General features: G+C 36.5%; 1 protein-coding gene across 1 annotated transcript in view; it reads left to right on the forward strand.

The window, feature by feature from the left end:
• The window catches only part of GPR180 (G protein-coupled receptor 180), a 31,984-nt gene extending 18,302 nt beyond the window's left edge, over positions 1–13,682 (forward strand). Inside the window, exons 4-9 of the mRNA XM_059684959.1 lie at positions 1,870–2,050; positions 2,193–2,242; positions 5,497–5,654; positions 8,927–9,118; positions 10,986–11,063; positions 12,099–13,682. Of these exons, the coding sequence (XP_059540942.1) occupies positions 1,870–2,050; positions 2,193–2,242; positions 5,497–5,654; positions 8,927–9,118; positions 10,986–11,063; positions 12,099–12,257 (818 nt within the window). The 3' untranslated portion in view covers positions 12,258–13,682. The remainder of the gene's footprint in view (positions 1–1,869; positions 2,051–2,192; positions 2,243–5,496; positions 5,655–8,926; positions 9,119–10,985; positions 11,064–12,098) is intronic.
• Positions 13,683–20,557: the final 6,875 nt, after the last annotated feature.

Raw genomic sequence — 20,557 nt, forward strand, 5'->3', positions numbered from 1 at the left:
ATTCTGTACAGAATTATAAATAAGTAAAACTTTAAATAGAATGCCATGTTTAATTCTTTATACTAAGAATGAAAGATAAAAACTAGGATTTAAAACACAAGCTAGCAAAAAGAATTTTACTGAGTTATAATATAATCAGCATATTTTCCATCTTGTTCCATTACTATTACAATCCCAGGTTTATTGTCCCTTTATTTCTAAAGCTGAATACTTTTTCTATGTAGGGAATTTTATCAAATATGCCTTTTCTGTTATTTGATTTTCTCTTCCTGAAGACTAAATGTAAACAGGCCTTTTCACCTGGACTAGAGTGGACTATCGCCATTTGTATACATAGAGCAGGAGAGACACCCAGTGGCTGAAATACTTCTTATCTCTCTTTTTTCTCCTAACCCTGCCAGAAACATGATTGAGATTGAACTGTTTATTGACTATTTTTCCTATTAGTATCTGGATTGCTTTTCTAAAATTATTTTTCATATAATGGAAATGTTCCCTTCTCTGCCTTTTGACTGGAGTTTCCCACAAATGAGAATTGGAGTAGGTTCAGTATTCACAATTGGAACGGAAGTGATTGCAATTTAGACTGTTCATCCACAGGTTCAATAGAGACAGCTCTATCCATATCCACTGTCACTAGTGTTATTTACATAGGATATAAAAGCCCTAATATTGAAGACTAACTTTAGATGGAACCAAGTAAATGTAATTCATTAAACTCAAAGCTAGCCTTCTGGTTTATTATAAAAATTTTCTGAAATTTCTGAAAAATTAAGACAGTCAAAATATTCCAGGTAATGCAAGAAAGGGGTGGGAGGGATTTATCATGAAGATGCAGGAAGTCTGAACTGAAAAGCTGCTAGTAGGAGGGAGCGAGAGGCCGCTTAATGACTGGCACCATTTTTAATATGAAATCTGCACATTTACTTTGTTTTTACCAGCCAGCTCCCTTTGATCATTCAACATTTCAATGTACTCAAAATTTTTATTTTATCATGGTCTGGGTTGACTCCTTTAGCCTATCCCAATATCAGCCCTTTTTAGCTTCAATTTCTGTTGCCTAATCCTTTCCATGTTTTGTGGTTTGATTTCCCAAGAGAATATGATTAGCCTAATTTATTTTTGAGAACCAAGTTATGCTGTTTTTTGGCCAATGGCTAGTCTTTGGACTGGTGGCCATTTAGTCAGGTGTTATAGTTTAAGTTAACTGTGAAGGACAGGTATTTTGAAGCTTTGTCCAAATGGAAATTTAAGGTAATACATTCCAGAGCTGTGGCTCTCGCACTTAGCTGCAATCAGAATCACCTGAAGGGTTTATTAAAACACAGATTGCTGGGCCCTGCACCCAGAGTTTTTGATTCAGTAGATCTGGAATGAGGCTCAGGAATTTTCATTTCTAACAAGTTCCCTAGTGATGCTGCTGATACCGGCTCTTGGATCCCACTTTGAGACCTGTTGTCAGGGTATATTTTACTATTGTTGATTAACTAAATCTGTTTCTAAGTATCTTACAAAAGAAATCCACTTTGAGGTTAAAAAGTATATCTAACAATGCTGAAATCATTGTTTTAATTTACTATTTTTGAACAAAACTTTGATCTTATGGGTAGTCTTTGGGCTTATGCCTTGACCACTACGCTTTTTAATAGATTAACTAGTTTAATCTGTCTTCCTATAGTTAGAACTGTCCAAAAAGTATAAAATTTTTAAATATCAATTATCTCTTTTTTTTCCCCCTCTTACAAAAGTGAATGCTATGATTTCAGTTAAAAAACAAGTTCTAGAAATGTATTGATAGGAAATTTGAAAGCAACCCAATACAATAACTGGCTTGTTTTACTGAAGCAAACTCCTTTCTTCTCTTCACAGGGTTACATGAGTTCTTTTTCCTCCTAGTCCTAGTGTACTTTGTGATTGCTTGCATTTATGCTCAATCATTGTGGCAGGCTATTAATAAAGGAGGACCCATGCACATGATTTTAAAGGTTCTGACAACTGCATTGCTGTTACAAGCTGGTTCAGCTTTAGCTAATTACATTCATTTCTCCAGGTAACTTACAACCACTAAAACTGTGTTCATCATTACGTCTAATTAATCCTAATTAGTCCACCAAAATTATGCTTGATTTGATTATAAACATTTTTTTTCACCCTTGTAATTTATACTGATACTCTCCTCTTCAATTCCTCAGTTACTCCAAAGATGGAATAGGGTTACCTTTTATGGGAAGTTTGGCAGAAGGTGAGTATCTTTTTGAGCCTTTTATTTATTTTTTAATGTAAACTTGCTACCTACTTCTTGTTTGTTTTTCTTTTTTGTAAATTATTTCTGTCCTAATACAATTTTTCTATTCAAGGTTGGTTTGAATTTAACATGACTGAACACAGGGCTACAGTTTTAGTTCCCATATACCCTATTTAGTTTCTTCTTAATAATAGGCAATGTGTGTAGTTGTTCACTGGTTTTAGAACATATTCATATGTGTTCTTCCATTTTATCCTCAATAAAACCTCAGTAAGGTATAGGTTTGCTTATTCCTGTTTTGCAGATAAAGAATCAGGGCTCAGTGGCATGAAGCATATTTCCAAATGTCAGTCAGCTGTTGAGTGGCAGAGCCAAGACTCAGACGAAAGTTTTCTGACCCAGAACTGAAGTTTTCCTGTTTTAACCTTTTTTTTTAACCTTTTTTCCTCTTTTCTGACCCACAGCCATAGAGTATAACTGAGCTGACCTTGCAGCTTTGCCTTTGATGGGCTTCTATGTGTTTTGCCTCTTTAGGCCTCAATTTCCTCATCTAAAATGCATAAGCTAAATTATTTAAGCTCTGTCCAGCTTTGAAATATTCTGTTTCTAGTAAACATTCAGAGTCATCTAAGAGAAAAGAGTGTGAGAAACTTTGGGGGTAAAAAGGGCTCTAGATAATGTTAAAAAAGGAGAAGCAACTCTTATTCATGCCCAAAAGAGGAGCAGTACACATCTCTTCACAAGGAAAATGAAAGGTTCTAGAAGATTTTTAGAATCTTAAAATAGACAGCAAGTGTCTACACTGTGTATCTTCACTGTGGGTTAAAAAGCAAGTCTTTTTTAAAAAAAATACTTTTATTGATTCAGAGGGGAAGGGAGAGGGAGAGAGAAATAGAATCATCAATGATGAGAGAGAATCATTGATCAGCTGCCTCCTGCAGGCCCCACATTGGGGATCGAGCCCACAACCCAGGCATATGCCCTGACTGAGAATTGAACCTTGACCTCCTGGTTCATAAATTGACTCTTAGCCCTAGCCAGTTTGGCTCAGTGGATAGAGCATTGGTCTGCGGACTGAAGGGTCCTGAGTTCAATTACTGCCAAGGGCACATGCCCAGGTTGAGGGCTTGATCCCCAGTTGAGGGCATGCAGGAAGCAGCCAATCAATGATTCTCTCTCATCATTGATGTTTCTATCTCTCTCTCCCTCTCCCTCTCTGAAATCAATGAAAATATATTAAATAAATAAATAAATAAATAAATCGATGCTTAACCGCTGAGCCATGTTGGCTGGGCAAAGCAAAAGTCTTTTTTTTTTTTTTTTAATAAAACTGCAGTAAATCAATATTATTCATTTTGGTAGTTTTGACAACAGGTTTGGTTAGTTAAATGGTTAAAATTTTAAGAATTTTAAGATTTTTAATCAAATCCCACAGAATGGACTTTTTGTGTAATCTGTGTATTTTACCTACAATTAATTATTTTTTAACAACAAATAAACATTTTTACCTATCCTCAAAGTTACAGTATTATATCAATACTAGAGGCCCGATGCATGAAATTCGTGCAAGAGTAGGCCTTCCTTCCCCTGACTGCCGGCACCAGCTTTCGTCTGGCACCCGGGACCAGGGGTACCCTCACAACCCTGGCTTTGTCTGGAAGGTCATCTGGAAAGACATCCGGTCTAATTAGCATATTACGCTTTTATTATTATAGATGTGAATATCACTTCTCGGCCTTTTGGCTAAGATCAAGTGTATAGATGTGTATAACGTAGTATGTAAAGAAATGAACCAGAAAAGTCAGGTGTTTTTTCCCCCCAGGTATTTGTTTTTGCAGATTAGCAACTTATGTAGGAATATTTCTTTGGCTATGACTTCTTTAAGTAACTGAATATGTACTTGTGAAATGCTTACTAAAAATAATTAGCATTATAGTAATTTAAAATTTATGAAAGAAAACTGCTCTGAAAGGCTATATTTTATCTCACTCAAATGTAGTGACAGTTTATTATCAGAATTCATTATTACAAATATATAAGCATAAATGTAGAGTATCCAGTTTTAATTTGAATGGCAGAGCAGGGGGAAATGTGTCAAAATATATATGAAAAATATATGTAATAGGTTTTTGGCAGGTTTTTGGCTTGTAACTTTTAAATATAAGTATTAGACTATAACTAGTTTTATCTGTTTCTCCAAGAATTTCTTTATATAAAAGAAGTTAAAAGTTGTAGACCTCAAAGTTACGGATGGCAATTTGAAAAAAGTTTTCTTTTGTTAAATTGTGATCACATGTTCATTCTAAAATCCAGATTAAAGTACACTATGAAAAGTGATAATCTCTTTGAAATCAGTAAATACTCTCTTCTAAAATTAATAGGCCTTGAATTATTTACAGGTTATTTTTTTCTTGTGGCGCTGAACAGGGTGCATGCAGGTGATTTTGTTGCATCCTCTTTGAAGTAGCAGGCTTTCCCTGCAGTGTACGTGATGGCCACCTGGTGGCACATGACACTAATGCGTGGAGTATTTTATTTGTCTCAGGACTCTGACACTGAAGCCAACATAATTAGATGTTACTGCAGCTATGTGTTTTATTGTCATGCTATTTCTTATGAATAGTTTTAGAAAATACTCTTCAAATTATAGTTCAGCCTTCAAAAAAAATTAGCAACTGAAAAATGAAGGCACCAGCATTCTTTACATGGCAGAAATTATATTTAAAATTTGTTTCTTTTAATAAGCAGTGAGCTATAAACAGGATTATGTACTTAAAGAAGCTAAGAAGCTAAGAAAAATGGGAAACAGAGATTTAAAGTTTTTTTAAATATATTTTTATTGATTTTAGAGAGGAAGGGAGAGGGAAAGAGAGATAGAAACATCAGTGATGAGAGAGAATCATTGATTCGCTGCCTCCTGAACGCCCCCAACTGGGGATTGAACCCACAACCCAGGCATATGCCCTTGACCAGAATCATAAATGTGTTATTGGCATGCATGTCCATGTACTAAAACAGGAGTATTGACCTTGCTTTAACTATTCTCATAAATGTTTACAAATTTAATGGCAAAATTTTACTTTTTTAAGAATTGTTACATATGAATATATCTTATTATTGAATTTCATCAGTTCTCTTTGAAAATGCCCATCTTTTTGTAGTTTAAAAGTTAATTCTATTCTCAACTCAAGAGGGACCACATTCTTTGTATTATGAAAACTTGGTTATCTTTGGTTTTCATTTCCCATTAGTTTTTGACATCACTTCCCAAATTCACATGTTATTCCTACTTCTGAGTCTATGCATGGGCTGGACAATAGTCAGAATGAAGAAGTCTCAGAGCAGACCTCTGCAGTGGGATTCCACTCCCGCGTCCACTGGCATTGCTGTGTTCATTGTCATAACACAGGTGAGTATTGGCACTCAGTGTTTCTGCTTTTCAATATTCAGAAATGCAAATCTAGATATATCTCATATCAGAATTGAAACTTGGGGTCCATAAGTAATTTGTGTCCTTTTATTTTTTATTTTTAAAATATATTTTATTGATTTTTTACAGAGAGGAAGGGAGAGGGAGAGGAATACAGAGTTAGAAACATCGATGAGAGAGAAACATCGATTCAGCTGCCTCTTGCACACCCCCTATTGGTGATGTGCCCACAACCCAGGTACATGCCCTTGACCAGAATCGAACCTGGGACCCTTCAGTCTGCAGGCCGACACTCTATCCACTGAGCCAAACCGATTAGGGCATTTGTGTCCTTTTAAAGTGTGAATTTAAAGAGTCATAGATCAAATAACCTGTTAATCTTAGTACTGAATTTAATTGTAATTTACCTGAATTTGTGCTTCCTATCCCTTATTCAAGTACAATATATTTAATACTAGGTTACATTCTTATTTCCTACTTAATAGTTTTCTTTTCATATTTTCTAGCACATAGTAAGTACTCAACATTGAAGGAGTGAATCAGTGAATTTGAGATTCATTCACTGGCAAGGATCTGTAGGTTCAGTTTTTCTACTTTATGCATGACATAATTTAAGTGAATATCTGAGATCAATGAAAAAGCAAAATGTAGTATAAAAAAAGAATGGAATCTTGTTTTTAAAAACAATTACGAAAACAAATTTCAGGTTCTAGAAAGGTCCTCTGTGCCTTTTTTCTCTCTATAGCGATAGTACAGAGGTTATTCTACAGCCTCCATATGCCTGTGTGCAATGGCTTTATAAAAGTTAAGAGGAAAGGTACAAACATAAAAATTTGTACTGAGTTTGTAACCATCATTGGCTATAGATAAAAATGAAATATACCCTGGACTCTGTCAATGACATTATAATCTAAATTTTAATGTATTGAATAGTTGCAAAATTCATTAAGGAATGATAAGGTCTGTGCTTCATTCTTCCCTGTACTTCTAGTATTTAGTAAGTACAGTAGGATCAGAATGAAGTAGGTGTCTTGAATTTACATGATTGAATTTAGAAAGAGACTATATCACAGATATGGTATTTAGAAAGAGATAATGCCAGGAAGGGAAGGTTAATGAGAAAGAAGGTGGGGGTGGGTGGTAGGAAGAGATTAGCCAAAGAACTTGTATGCATATATGCATAATCCATGAACACAGACAATAGTGTGGTGCAGGGCTGGGGGAGGGAGGGGGACTAGAAGGGGTCCAATGGGGGAAAAACGGAGACATATGTAACACTTTCAACAATAAAGATGAAAAACTAAATTAGAAGTAAGTAAAACAAGGACAAGACTCTACCAACTTAATGTGTTTGACTCAGGATTTGTGGAATGTAGTGTTAATATCAGGTTAAATTCTCATATCTCAATAACTTTTAAAAATTTAAATTTTTATGTCATTGTAATTTAATTTGATTATCCTGGACAAATACAAATTAAGAATTGAGATTATGACACTACCCTAGACTGTATGTGAGCATTTGTGAATACATTAGACCTAACCCTGGTACTCAACAACTCAGACAAGGGGAATGATGCAACCAGAGACTATATGAATACTTATGTATATTCCATAGGTCATGTATTCACATACATATATGAAAATATGGGAGTTCGAATTGTAAAAATGTGAGTCATGGGAATTGGTAGGGTTTTTTTCTGCTTTATTGCAGTATAATTGACAAGTAGAAATTATATATATTTAGGATGTACATGTGATGTTTTGGTATACATATACATTGTGAGATGATTATAAACATATTCATTACCTCACATACATAGCAGGAAATGGTAATTCTATAATAGCACTTTTTTTGGTAAAAGTTAAGTTTGAAATGGAGGATGGGAGGATAAGGGGTGAGTGGGTTGTAATATATGGTGACAGACGATTTGACTTTGGGTGGTTGGCACACAGTGCAGTATACAGATCTTGTAACAGAAATCCACACCTGAAACCTGTTTGATCCTATTAACCAATGTCCCCCAATAAATTTAATGGGGGAAAAAAAGAAATGTGAGTTAAGAAATCAGATGGGTATAATTGGGTAAGTGGAGGAGTAACATTTTCAATAATACAGAGCAAATATTTAGTCCAAGAAGGAAATTCATGTGTGCCAGATCACAAAGGAAATCACCTATCAAGAATGATAGCAAGATTTGAGAATGAGAAAAAGAAGAGGTTGCTGGTTAATAAGGTCTAAGAATTGGAATTAATACTTGAGGTTTTTTAAAAATATATTTTATTGATTTTTAACAGAGAGGAAGGGAGAGGGATAGAGAGTTAGAAACATCGATCAGCTGCCTCCTGCACACCCCCTACTGGGGATGTGCCCGCAACCAAGGTACATGCCCTTGACCGGAATCGAACCTGGGACCCTTCAGTCCGCAGGCCTATGCTCTATCCACTGAGCCAAACCAGTTAGGGCAATACTTGAGTTTTGATATGAATTCTTTGGAAGCCACAGAAGACACAATTCTGAGATCTGGGTTGGAAGTGAAGGAAGCACAGAGGCTTACTGATTATTATAGTAATTTATTTAAATGACTGCTGTTTGGTAAAGAAGGAAGGAATATGAACAGATTTCTACTGACTAGCAATAAACAGAACAGCATGATGAGGAACTTGCTGAGCTTTTTACTTTTACAGTAACAATATGGGAGAAAAAGAAGTAAGGATAAGTAATTGTGCTCTTGGTGTTTATAATGAATATTAAGAATATATTCTCCTTTACCCAGGAAGGTTACCATGGAAAAAGAGTAAAACCTGAATCAGCAATTCTAACCTATTTCTGGATCACAAAAAATACTGAGATATTTGGAAGTTATCCTGAGATAGTAGGCTTGAATGCAGGACAGTTTGATTTTGAATACGGTGTTGAAGAAAAAGATGGATTTGCAACAAAGTTTATATTTATTCTCTTAATCATTTCAACTTATTTTTATTCTTATAGGTATCTTACTGGAGTCATGATAGCAATAGCATTTTTTATCTTTTGTTTGTGGTCTCATTTGGTAATCGTTTTCTCTAGCTTAGGGTATCAACAAGGAAAAGACTGCATGTGCTTTATTAACTGACAACTTCATAGTCTGATAAGTCTTAGAACCTCTTAGAAATGTTGGTATGTTTAAATGGATGTTTAAAATAGTTTAAAAGTGCTAATTGTAAGTAGATACGATTTTTTTTTCTCAAAATGTATTTTTTATTTTTTGCAGAGTATTTTGCTACTTTGGGAACAGTTTGAAGAGACCAGTCCTCACAGCTATTATTCACACCACAACTTAGCAGGGATCCTGCTAATCATTTTAAGAATTTGCCTGGCATTGTCATTAGGTTGTGGACTCTACCAGATCATCACAGTGGAGAGGAGCACCCTGAAAAGAGAGTTCTACATCACTTTCGCCAAAGTACGGGTTTGGTTAGAAAGTGGCTTCTGATTATCAGCTTTGTTCTGCTTTCTTTAGGAAGTATATAGGCAACTACATGCCAACACTCCTTAAACTTTTATTATGTGCCAGGCACTACTGTAAGCCCTTCATGTGCTTATTTAATCTTCACAACCTATGACATGTCGATAATACTATCCTGATTTTATAGAACCCATGGAACAGTGGTTTCCATGTAATTTTTGGCAGGTCAATTTTGTCTGGTTTATGATTTCTTTACCAATGGGGAATTGACATTTTTCTGTAGTATCAGAATTTTAAAAAATTTTTAAATTAGAATACAGTTTACATTTCTCAAAAAACAGTTACTAGTTGACTATTACTAGATACTGTTACTCAGAATTATGCAGTGATTTCAAACAAATTGTGAGGAGCTATCCATTGGCATAAGCAGATGGGTCAGGAAGCTGAGTCCATATTATGTTTTAGCCATTTCACTGCCTCCATGTGAGATGTTCACTTTATTCTCCCACTGTCCTTCATATGCTAGTGAGATCTAAAAGCAAATTTGATTTTTTTTTTTTCTAAACCCATCTAATAGAGGGAAATATCAGGAGAGAGGTTGGGCAGTGACACTGCAAGCCTTCCTCCGTAGAAGGTTATGGTTTCCTGTCAGATTGAGAGAATTCCATAATAGCACTCTGATGAGCTGTTCCTCAGCCCACCCTGCTCCACAGAAATCTCTGAGGAGTCAGAGGCCGCGGTAGAAGAGGGGCCAGACTCCTTTATTCCTGGTGCACAGTTTAAAGCGGCTGCAGCCTAGAAACCCAAACGGGCAAGGAAAGGCCATTTTGCTTCCGAATTTTTACAGGAAAGCAGTGCTTATTGTTTGAAAGGTAGTTATATATTTAAGGTGTTTAAAAACTAATTTCTTCTTTGTTTTATGTTTAAAACAATATCGAACTCTTTCATTGAACCTAAACATTTATTTTTATATATTATAATTTAACTTTTTGAATGGGTTCAAACATTCAAAAGTACTTAAAGAGTAGCAAAACATGTTTCTTACCTGTCTTCCATCCACTCAATTATCACCTCCTCATATAATCACTGCTGTTTTAATACATCCTCCCAGAGAATTTTTAATATATAATTCTATGTTTTTCCAGCCTTTTTATATAAGAGGTAGCATAGTAAACACGTTTTCTATATCTTTTTTTCCCTTATTTTCAATATACTAAGCATCTCAACAACTATTATTTATTAACTTATTATTTTATTTCAAATTTAATTTTGGAAAAGAGAATATGTTGCCAAGGTTTTGGGAAAAATAGAAAAGAGAGTTTTGAAAGGTATATTGTTAAAAAGCTTCCCATTCTTACTTGCCCAGTTGCACTCTCTGTTGTACTAACACCCTCAAACAGGTGACCACCATCAGTCACTTTTTTGTGTATTCTTTCACAATTTCTTTGTGTGTGTGTGTGTAATCAGTGATTCCCTCTCATCATTGATGTTTCTGTCTCTCTCCTCCCTTACTCTCTGAAATCAATAGAAATATATTTTTTTAAATATGAATATACAGTCTTATTTTTTTACAGAAATATTATACATTTGTACATTGGTTTTCTCAATTACTAATTTGTTACTTAATATATTCATAGTGTATCAAAATGTCCAAATGTAGATTTAAGATTTTAAATACTCTAGAAAATTTGATGAGAAACAAAGTAGCAACAGCAAATTTATTTCTACCTTTTTATTGCAAATTCTCTAAAGTCCAGTTGATATCAATCAAAATCTCTTAAATATGCCTACTGTGTTTTATCTGGTACATTCTGAAAATAAAGACATAGCTGCACTTACTTGACTTAATTTTCATTTGTTTCAGGGCTGTGTCTTGTGGTTTTTATGCCACCCAGTTCTTGCATGCATATCTTTCATGTTTAACGACTACCAAAGAGATAAGGTAAGTAGTATATATGAGCAAAATAGTTTTTGGTAATTCTTATTGGGCCTATTTATCCTTTCAGAGGCTTCTTGAGCTCTTCAAAATAAAACTTTGAAACAAAATACTGAACTGGTGAGGGTATAATTTAGAAGTTTAAAATATAAAAGACAAATTTTTAAATTTAGTTTATAAGCAAAATGATGGAAAATAGTTTTGTCATGCATATTATAACCTATTTCATAGTGCCATTCATAAATTAGAGGGTTCATAACACATCTTTGTTAAGAAAAATGTTTGCTGTGTAATAGTAAAAATCAAGATAGATTTATAAAAATCAGTCTAGTTGCTTTCACAGACTGTGGACTGGAGTGCCATGTTCAGGTGCACCACATTTTGATTGTGTTGATACCTACCTTGTTAGGTGAACAGCTCCATCATTTCAAAGTGGAGTTCTGCCAGGAGCCCTTCACAAGCAGTGCAGTATATGCTTGAACTCACAAATGTGTCTTGAGCCTAAGGTATTTACAAAGAGTAAGTAGATAGGAAGGGAGTCTACAAAAATAGAGAAGCAACTTGAGGATTTTTGAAAGGACTCGGGGCATGTTTTATTCCCATTACTAGATTAGCCGGGAGCCAGGTTTTTCTCATTACTTTCTGTAGTGCATGCACCGTAAGGAGAGAATGGCATAGCATATTACTCTTTTCTGTCTTATTTTGCTGTCTATAGAATGTTAAAGGAATTTAACCTTTGAACAATTATAGTTCTGAACATTAGTCATATTTTCCTATTGAAAATGAATTTGATAAAATGTACCCATGGAGAGAGGAAGGATAGTGTGTGTACATATGCAGGGTGGGGCAACGCTGTGAGTACACAAAGCACAGGGTTTATTCTTATACTATTTATTAATAATTGTTTTATTTTCCATATGAAAATTATAAACCTACTTTTGCAATATCTTATTTGTATATATAAAGTACATATAGGTTTGTGATTAATTGAATTCTTTGTTTTTGCATGCAGTAAAAGCATTCTCTTTCTGTTCTTTTCAGGTTATTACAATAGGTGTTATCCTTTGCCAGTCTGTTTCCATGGTTATTCTTTACAGACTCTTTCTGTCCCACAGTCTGTACTGGGAAGTTTCTTCACTCTCCTCAGTAACACTACCACTGACCATATCCTCTGGACACAAAAGTCGGCCTCACTTCTGATACTTGATTTTCTTTAAGGAAAAGTGAATTGATTAAACAGAGTGCAATAAGGATCCAAATACACTGACTTTTTTTTCATACTTTGGTATGAAAAATTGAACATAGAGAGCAGAGCATGTTATTTATACAACTGCATTTAAGCAGTACCAAAACTGAAAAAGGAAATAAATGAAATGTTTTGAAAAATACTTAAACTTTGAAGAGTATTGTTATAAGGTGATTTATGTGATTTCCATGTGGAAATAAAGATGGAAAAGAATTATATGATATTTTGGTAAGAGATTCACCACTTATAATGCCTCATTTTATGTCAATAGTTAACTCAGGTTTGATAGTCTTATAAAAAGTAATCAGTTAAATGATTACTTGCTTATACATATCTGAACTAAGTCCAGTTATGAAATCAGTTTAGTACACTGATTAAAAACTACGTCTTTTTAATGCTTTAAAGAAAATGCATTTCATATTGGAGTTTAAAGGAATTGAAAGTAAAATTCAGAAAATAAATATAAATTATATTCATAGTTAAATGAATAAGCTTTTGTTCATTTGTAGGTGGGGGTTTTCTCCATTTTCTTCAATCATTTTGCTCTAATTCCAGTTTTAGTTTGATTAGCAAAGAGTTTTGGACAGTTTATGAAAAATAAAATTAGATATATTACATGTGTTTTAAGGACAAAGGGTTTTAAAACCTGAGTATTTAGGTAAAGGGACAAGCAGTTTTACATGTTAAAAAAGAAAGAAGGAAAAAATACTATGTGATATGGTACTAATTTAATCCTGATATAATTCATTTCTCTTACATTGAATCCCCAATCATAATTAAGCCATATACACAGATTAAATTAACAGAAGCATTTCACATAAATGTTGGTTTCAGTCATCAACTACCTATGAATTCCTGCCCAAGGATACTTAATCAGGATTAAATTTTCTATGAATAATTGAAAAACAAAATACTCACTGGATTTGTTATAATCCACATTGGCAGTGGAATCTAAGTAGTTGCCATCTTGAATCCTTAGTAATAAAGCAATATTTTTTTGTGTCTGTGATGCCCCTGTATTGAATATGATAGCTAAAAAATACTCTATCAAGTGCCTGTTTAAAGAATTGCTAAATGGTTGTTAAAACCTGCTATTATATAAAATGAGTATTCCCATTAATGGTCACTGATTGGAAATTATTCCGTTTCTGTTTGTCACGCTGTTCAGGTCTGTTCATTTTTACCTCTGGCTTATTGTTAAAGATTATTTTAATCTACTTCCAAAGGTATTACATGTTTAAGCAAGAACTGGTGCACTTGCCATAGCCGGGTGGCTCAGTTGGTTGGAGTGTCGTTCAATATGGCCAAAAAGGTTTTGGGTTTGATCCCCAGTTGATGTTTCTCTCTCTTTTAAAAAAACACACAAAAACAAAAAACAATAAACATATCCTCTGGTGAGGATTAAAAAAAAATGGTGCACTGATCTGGTAATTAAACTTTTTAGTTAAATAGTTAAAATAATGTAGTGCAACTTAAAAATATCCATGGCTTGCTCTAGCTGGTTTGGCTCAGTAGATAGAGCATCAGATTATGTACTGAAGGGTCCCGGGTTCAATTCCAGTCAAGGGCATGTACCTATGTATCTTGGTTGTAGGCTCAATCCTTGGCCCTGGTCAGGGTGCATGCAAGAGGCAACCAATTAATGTGTCTCTCTCACATCGATGTTTCTCTCTCTGTTTCTTCTACTCCCTTTCACTCTCTAAAAGAATCAATGGAAAAATATCCTCCCACGGGGATTAACAACAACAACAAAAAAATCCATGGCTTTGTTTTTCCCTTACACCTAGTCTCATTGGAAATGAATAGTATTGTTTCATTTTAAAGGCAAAATAACATGCGTTTGTGACTGGCAAAAGGCAAAGTGGCAAAGTTCAGTCTGCTCATGAAGTCATCTCTAATAGTTCTTTCTAAATTATTTAATAATGAGATCTACAGGTTGAGACTGGAAAGTCTGGGGGATATTTTAGGTTTACATGATCTGCTGAGTGGTCATGACCATTTCTTTTACCACATCTCACTAATAACACCATTATTGTCTGTTGTGTTCAACTGAGGTGCAAGTTAATTAAGCTGGGAAAAAATAGTGAAGCCTTTTCATAAAGTTTGTGAACTTACAACAGTGGCAAGAGAATAATCTTTATGTTACCTTACACAAAGAACATAGACACTGTAATCAGTACTAATATATGTATTACTGTGCTCATGTTTATGAAACTTCAAGGGTATTTTTACTTTATTTTTTAATTTATGGTTGAATTTGCTGATAATTTATTTTGTTATTAAGAGCTATTTTTAAAGAAAGTAAAATAATTGTTAATTAATGTATAAAAGAGTTGTTAACCCTAACCGGTTTGGCTCAGTGGATAGAGCATCGGCCTGTGGACTGAAGGGTCCCAGGTTTGATTCCAGTTAAGGGCATGTACCTTGGTTGTGGGCACATCCCCAGTGAGGGGTGTGCAGGAGGCAGCTGATCGATGTTTCTCTCTCATCGATGTTTCTAACTCTCAATCCCTCTCCCTCTCTGTAAAAAATCAATAAAAATATATTTTTTAAAAAGAGTTGTTAATAAAGTTTAGTAATCAGAGCCAAAATTTATTATTTCTTAAGTCATAGCATAGCATTCCCCTTTTTCTGAATGTTTACATGGAGATATGTCACTAAAGATTACAGAAAGATGAGTGGATAATGCAAACTAAAGTTCAAAACTTTTCTATGTTCTTTCTCTGTTAATAACAATTTCTAAAAAATTATTTTTATTTTATTTTTTAAAGATTAATGGTCTGTCCAGAGCCCTTTCTTAAAAAAAAGAAAGAAAGAAAGAAACATTTTGGGGTTTTTTTCTTTAGAAAGGTATAAAAGATGTTTATTTGTATTGATATGTATAATAATGTTAATTCCTACTTAATTAATTGGGCACCTCAGCACACTTCAATATTTGAACCTTGGCTTTCAGCAAGAAAGCATTGCTAGCAGGGAGAGATAATCCAGGCAGAAGAGCTTGCTTTAGGGAAGTTTTTCATGCTCTCAAGTAAAGTAAGACAAGTCTGATGAAAATAGAAGATATGCAAGTCTAAGGCCAACTTAAACATAATGAGAGTAGGATTTACACATTAGCATGAACATTGCGCCCTTCAATATGTTTCCCTTAGGAGGCTGTGCATATTCTCTGGAAAGTCTTTGAAAACCCGAAATTATTTTTTTTTTAATCTTTATTGTTGAAAGTATTACGTAGGTCTTCCTTTTTCCTCCATTAACTTCTTCCAACCCTCTCCATTCCCCCATCCCAGGCCCTCACCACCCCATTGTCTGTGTCCACAGGTTATGCATATATGCATACAAGTTCATTGGTTCATTTCTTCCCACCCACTCTCCCCTACCTTCCCTCTGAGGTTCAACAGTCTGTTCATGCTTCTAAGTCTCTGGAAAACCCAAAATGATTTGTGAAACATTCTCTGGATAACTTAGTGGTAACGAATCTTTTAGGGTTTTTTTTTTGTTTGGGGGAATTGCGATAGTCAATTTGAGACCAAATGGTAATACTATTTTTGTTTCAACCTGAGTTCATGAATTGAGACTATGTGAATGAGACTGGTGAGTTAAGAAAACTAGTGTAGATCTTTGGCTGGAACTCCTGCAGCAGTTCTCTAAGTAATATTGCTGCTTCCACACTTGGACATCCTCCCTGCACAACTGAAGGGCTTCATGTGCCTTGTGTTCTAGGAGTCATCGACGTAGACTACCAGGAGGCTTGGTGTCATGGAAAAAGTGGCCCTGTTCACTACAGCCCATTCTCTGCAAAGCAAAGCTGGATGATAGAATTCTTGGTGCTAACCTTATGCCTTTTTTTAACTTTTAAATTAGTTTACAATAGAGAAAAAAATGTAAATCAGGTCAAACTACTATTGTCCTGTTAAAAACTTTGCTTCCCATTGCACTTACAGAAAAGTGATCCATGCTCATTACCATATTTTACACGGCCCCACATGATCTGGTCCCTTCCTCTACCTCTGATATATTATACCACTCTCCCTCTCACCAGGCCCCACCCTCATTATTAAAAATAACCTCAGTTATATCACTGCCCCCGAACCTTTGCATTTACCCTTTTTTCTGCCTGAAATATTCTCTTCCAAATCTTGGCATGGTTGCATGGCTAAATCCTTCTCATTCTTTAGGTTCTCAGCTCAAATATTTTTAGACACCTCTGACCATCGGCAGTGGATTTATTTGTTGCAAATTTAGATACGCTGGAGATATGTTCCTCAGAATTCTCCCTGCATAATTCCAGGTTAGTATAGGCCACAAGAGATGTTTGCCGCAAGATTTAGAAGATGGAAGTAAAGTAGCTAGATCCAGATTCTTTTTATAATTGAAAGGTCCAAGCAACGTGCTCACCCTCGTTGCTTATCTGCTGGTTCATCTTCTTGGCTTATAGGCCAACAGCTAGGCCCACGGGATCACAGCTGCTGCTGGGTTGCCTCCTTCAGCTATTCTGACTCCTGGGCCAGGTATATGTTTTACTCCGTGACAAAGGGTGCCAGGTTTGCAGAACAACCCATTGTTGGAGGCTTGGAAACAGTGAGAGATTGGCATGAGTTCCACTCAGTCCCCATGGATTCTGCTCACCTGGCAGCTCCAGTGTGCCCTTGCTTCCCTCCCTGCTTCACACCCATCATCCCCACCTGTCAGACACAAAAGGATCAGCCTCCTATAATCCCCATAATAAATCCCTTATTTTCTATGTTAAAGATGGTGTGTATGTGTGTATGTGATAGCCTAGTGGTTCTCCATTTCCATCAGACCCTCACTAATATGCCATCCTATCTAATGCTCCCCCATCCTAATTGCTCTATTGCATTAACTCCTTTTCTCTTGATAGTGCTTACTGCTTTATCTCTCCCCAATTAGAATGTGAATTCTAAGGGACTTTGATCATTGTCTGTATCCCTAGCACCTAGAACATTCCCTGGTGTACACTAGATGCTCAAAAATGTTTTTGAATGAATGAAAAAGAGCCCCAGATATGAATTTAGCAGTATAGCATTATTAAATAATAGAACCTCACATTGTGACTTCAATAATACTTTGCCTGTTCTTTATTCAATTGTATGGAACTGAGACTATGTAAAAATCTTGAGTAGTCAAATAATTGTTCTAAGTCTAATCTCTAAAACTCATCAATTATGAGAAGATTCCTCAAACTATCAAAGAGGCGGTTTCCCTCTATTTTACATAATGGTGTATTAAGACCATGTGTCTGGTTTCTTGGCCCATCAAAACTAAAAGTGCCAATCTAAAAGAAGTTTGAGTCAGAGGAAGAATAATTGACAGCAATAATAATAATAATGATGATGATAATAATAATAAAGGTGGGAGAAGACAGACTAAAAATGACACAGGTACATTTACCAATGGAATACTCTGCAGCTGTAACAAATGAAGGCGCTCTTACCCTTTGCAGCAGCATGGATGGACAAACATCACATGATCTCACATATGTGGAATCTGATTTAAAAACTAAACTAACAAAATAGGTCTAGAGGCATGGAAGCATTGAACAGAATGATAGATCTCAGAGGGGAGGGGAGTGAAAGGGACAGGAAGAGATCAACCAAAGAATATGTATGCATAACCCATGGACACAGACAATAGTGTGAGGAAGGCTTGAGGTGGGATTGGGACTTAGTGTAGAGGAGAATAGTGGGGGAGTAAATGAGGGACACCTATCATACTGTCAAAGATAGATAGATAGATAGATAGATAGATAGATAGATAGATAGATAGATGGATAGATGATAGATAGATAGATAAAAATGCCACTGAAACCATAGCAGTGTGAATGAAAACAGTCTATGGGCCTTAATAGACACTTGGAATTGTATTGTTTAATACTAGGGGCCCAGTGCATGAATTTGTGCACCTTGAAAGGAACTGTGGACCACAAGGCTGCAGTGAGCACAGGGGCGGGTCTTGGCCCATCCTCTGCGCACCGGCCTGGCCCCTCCTGCCCTGGCCCCCTGGTCCCCTGTCTGCTAGCAGCCCTGCTCCCACCGCTGCTGCTCGTACACGCTGACAGTGCCAGCACCGCTGAGGGCATGGAGCGACTGGGACCAGCTCCAGTAGCAGGTGCGAGTGGTGGCTGCTGCCCCAATTGCCCCTTAGGAGCAGGGAGATGTGGAGAAGCCCTCAAGGGCGATCAGGGCCGGCAGCCGCTGCTCACACCTACTGATGGCACCGAGTGATCGGGACCCGTGCCAGGTGCCATCAATGGGTGTGAGTGGTGGCTCTGGCACCAGCTGTGGGTGCAAGAGGTGGCTGCCGGCCCCAATCGCCCCTCAGGAGCAGCGTGAGGTGGAGATGCCCTGAGAGGCAATCGGGGCCAGTGGCAGGCGCCAGCAGCAGGTGTGAGCAGAGCCAGTGTCGGCAGCAGGTGCAAATGCCTGGCGGGACTGCGGCATATGGGAGCAAAGAATTTTCAGTAACCAGCAGAGGCTTGCCCCAATGACAGCGACCGGCAACCTGCCTTGATCTGGCACCCCTGCTCACCTGCTCCACCATCCCGCCACAGCAGAGGCCCACCATGTCCCGCACTCTGCTGCCTGCTGCCGACGCCCGCCATGTTCTGTGCACACCCTCTGGTGGTCAGCACACATCATAGCAACTGGTTGTTCATTTGTTCTGCCGTTTGGTCTATTTGCATATTAGGGTTTTATATATATAGATAATTCATGACAATGACCTTAGTAATCAAAAGATTAAATTATATATTATGTTTAGTATCTTCAGAGAAATGTGCAAATGCATTGTAATATTTCAGTCTCATTAAACAGGTAATACATGCATATTATACAAAAATCAGAAGGTTGAAAAAGATAAAAATAAAGCAAGTTATTCTCCCAGTGATATCTTTTCTGTGGATCCAGCCTCTATTACCAATTCCTTGTTTATTTTTCTAGAGGTGGCCCCTTGGATATATAAATATACATATATATAAAGCACACCATACAGATTGTTTTGCACATTCAGCAATTTATTTTGTATACCTACCTACAGAGTTGGCCCACTCCTTTCATTAATTGCATAGAATTCCATTATACGGATGTATTTTTAATTTTTTTAAATTAGTCCTTTGTTGCTGGACATTGTTGATTTCCAGTCTTTTGCTATTACTAGTAGCCTCCCTTGGCATAAAAATGTGCCTGGCCCTCTTCCTCTCCTTCTAGTCCCTTCCCTTTCAAGCTCCCCCTCCTCCTTGTCCCCCTTCCCAGGACATAAATCCTTGGAGTTTTCAGAGTGATAGAAGTGTCCTTGTTATCCATGATGGAACCTGATAGTTTATGCTAATGAGATAACTCAGTAAGAAGGTTAGGCACACCAGAACCACATACTTAGAGGGGGTTGGTGCTTTGAGTCACAATGATATTAGCCTGACTTGGGAGGGAAGAGGGATGGAGATTAAGTTCAACCTGTAGCCAATGACTCAATTAATCATGCCTATCTAATAAACCTCCAGTGGAAACCCTAGACACTGAAGCTTAAGTGAGCTTGTAGATTTTGTTGTTTGTTTTTTAAATACAGGTGGAATTATCAGTACGTTTTTTATGGCTTCTGTGTTTGTGTTCTACCTGTGCCACATGTGGAATGCTTTACCTCTTTGAGATTCTGTTTAAATCCTCTATTTTTTTCTTCTGGTAGTTTTATGTTTAAAGTTTTGATCCACCTAAAATTTATTTCGCTATAAAATATGAACCAGGGCCCTGCCAGGTGTGGCTCAGTGATTGAGCGTGGACCTATGAGTCAAAAGGTCACAATCCAATTCCTGGTCAGGGCACATGCCAGGGTTTCAGGCTCCATCCCCAGTAGAGGGTGAGCAGGAAGCAGCAATCAATGATTCTCATCACTGATGTTTCTATCTCTCTCTCTCTCCCTTCCTCTGAAATAAATACAAATATATATTAAAATATGAACTAGAGATTCAACTTAATTTTTTTTTTCAGATGGTTGCCCACTTATTACAATATCATATATTGTGTGGTCCACATTTTCTTCTTTTTAAAAATATATCTTTATTGATTTCAGAGAGGAAGGGAGAGGGAAAGAGAGATAGAAACATCAATGATGAGAGAGAATCACTGAGTGGCTGCCTCCTGCATGCCCCCTAATAGGGATCAAGCCCACAACCCAGGCATGTGCTCTTGACTGGAATTGAACCTGGGACCCTTCAGTCCACAGGCTGACGCTCTATTAACTGAGC

The sequence above is a fragment of the Myotis daubentonii genome, chromosome 2, assembly GCF_963259705.1.
Source record: "Myotis daubentonii chromosome 2, mMyoDau2.1, whole genome shotgun sequence".
NCBI lineage: Eukaryota > Metazoa > Chordata > Mammalia > Chiroptera > Vespertilionidae > Myotis > Myotis daubentonii.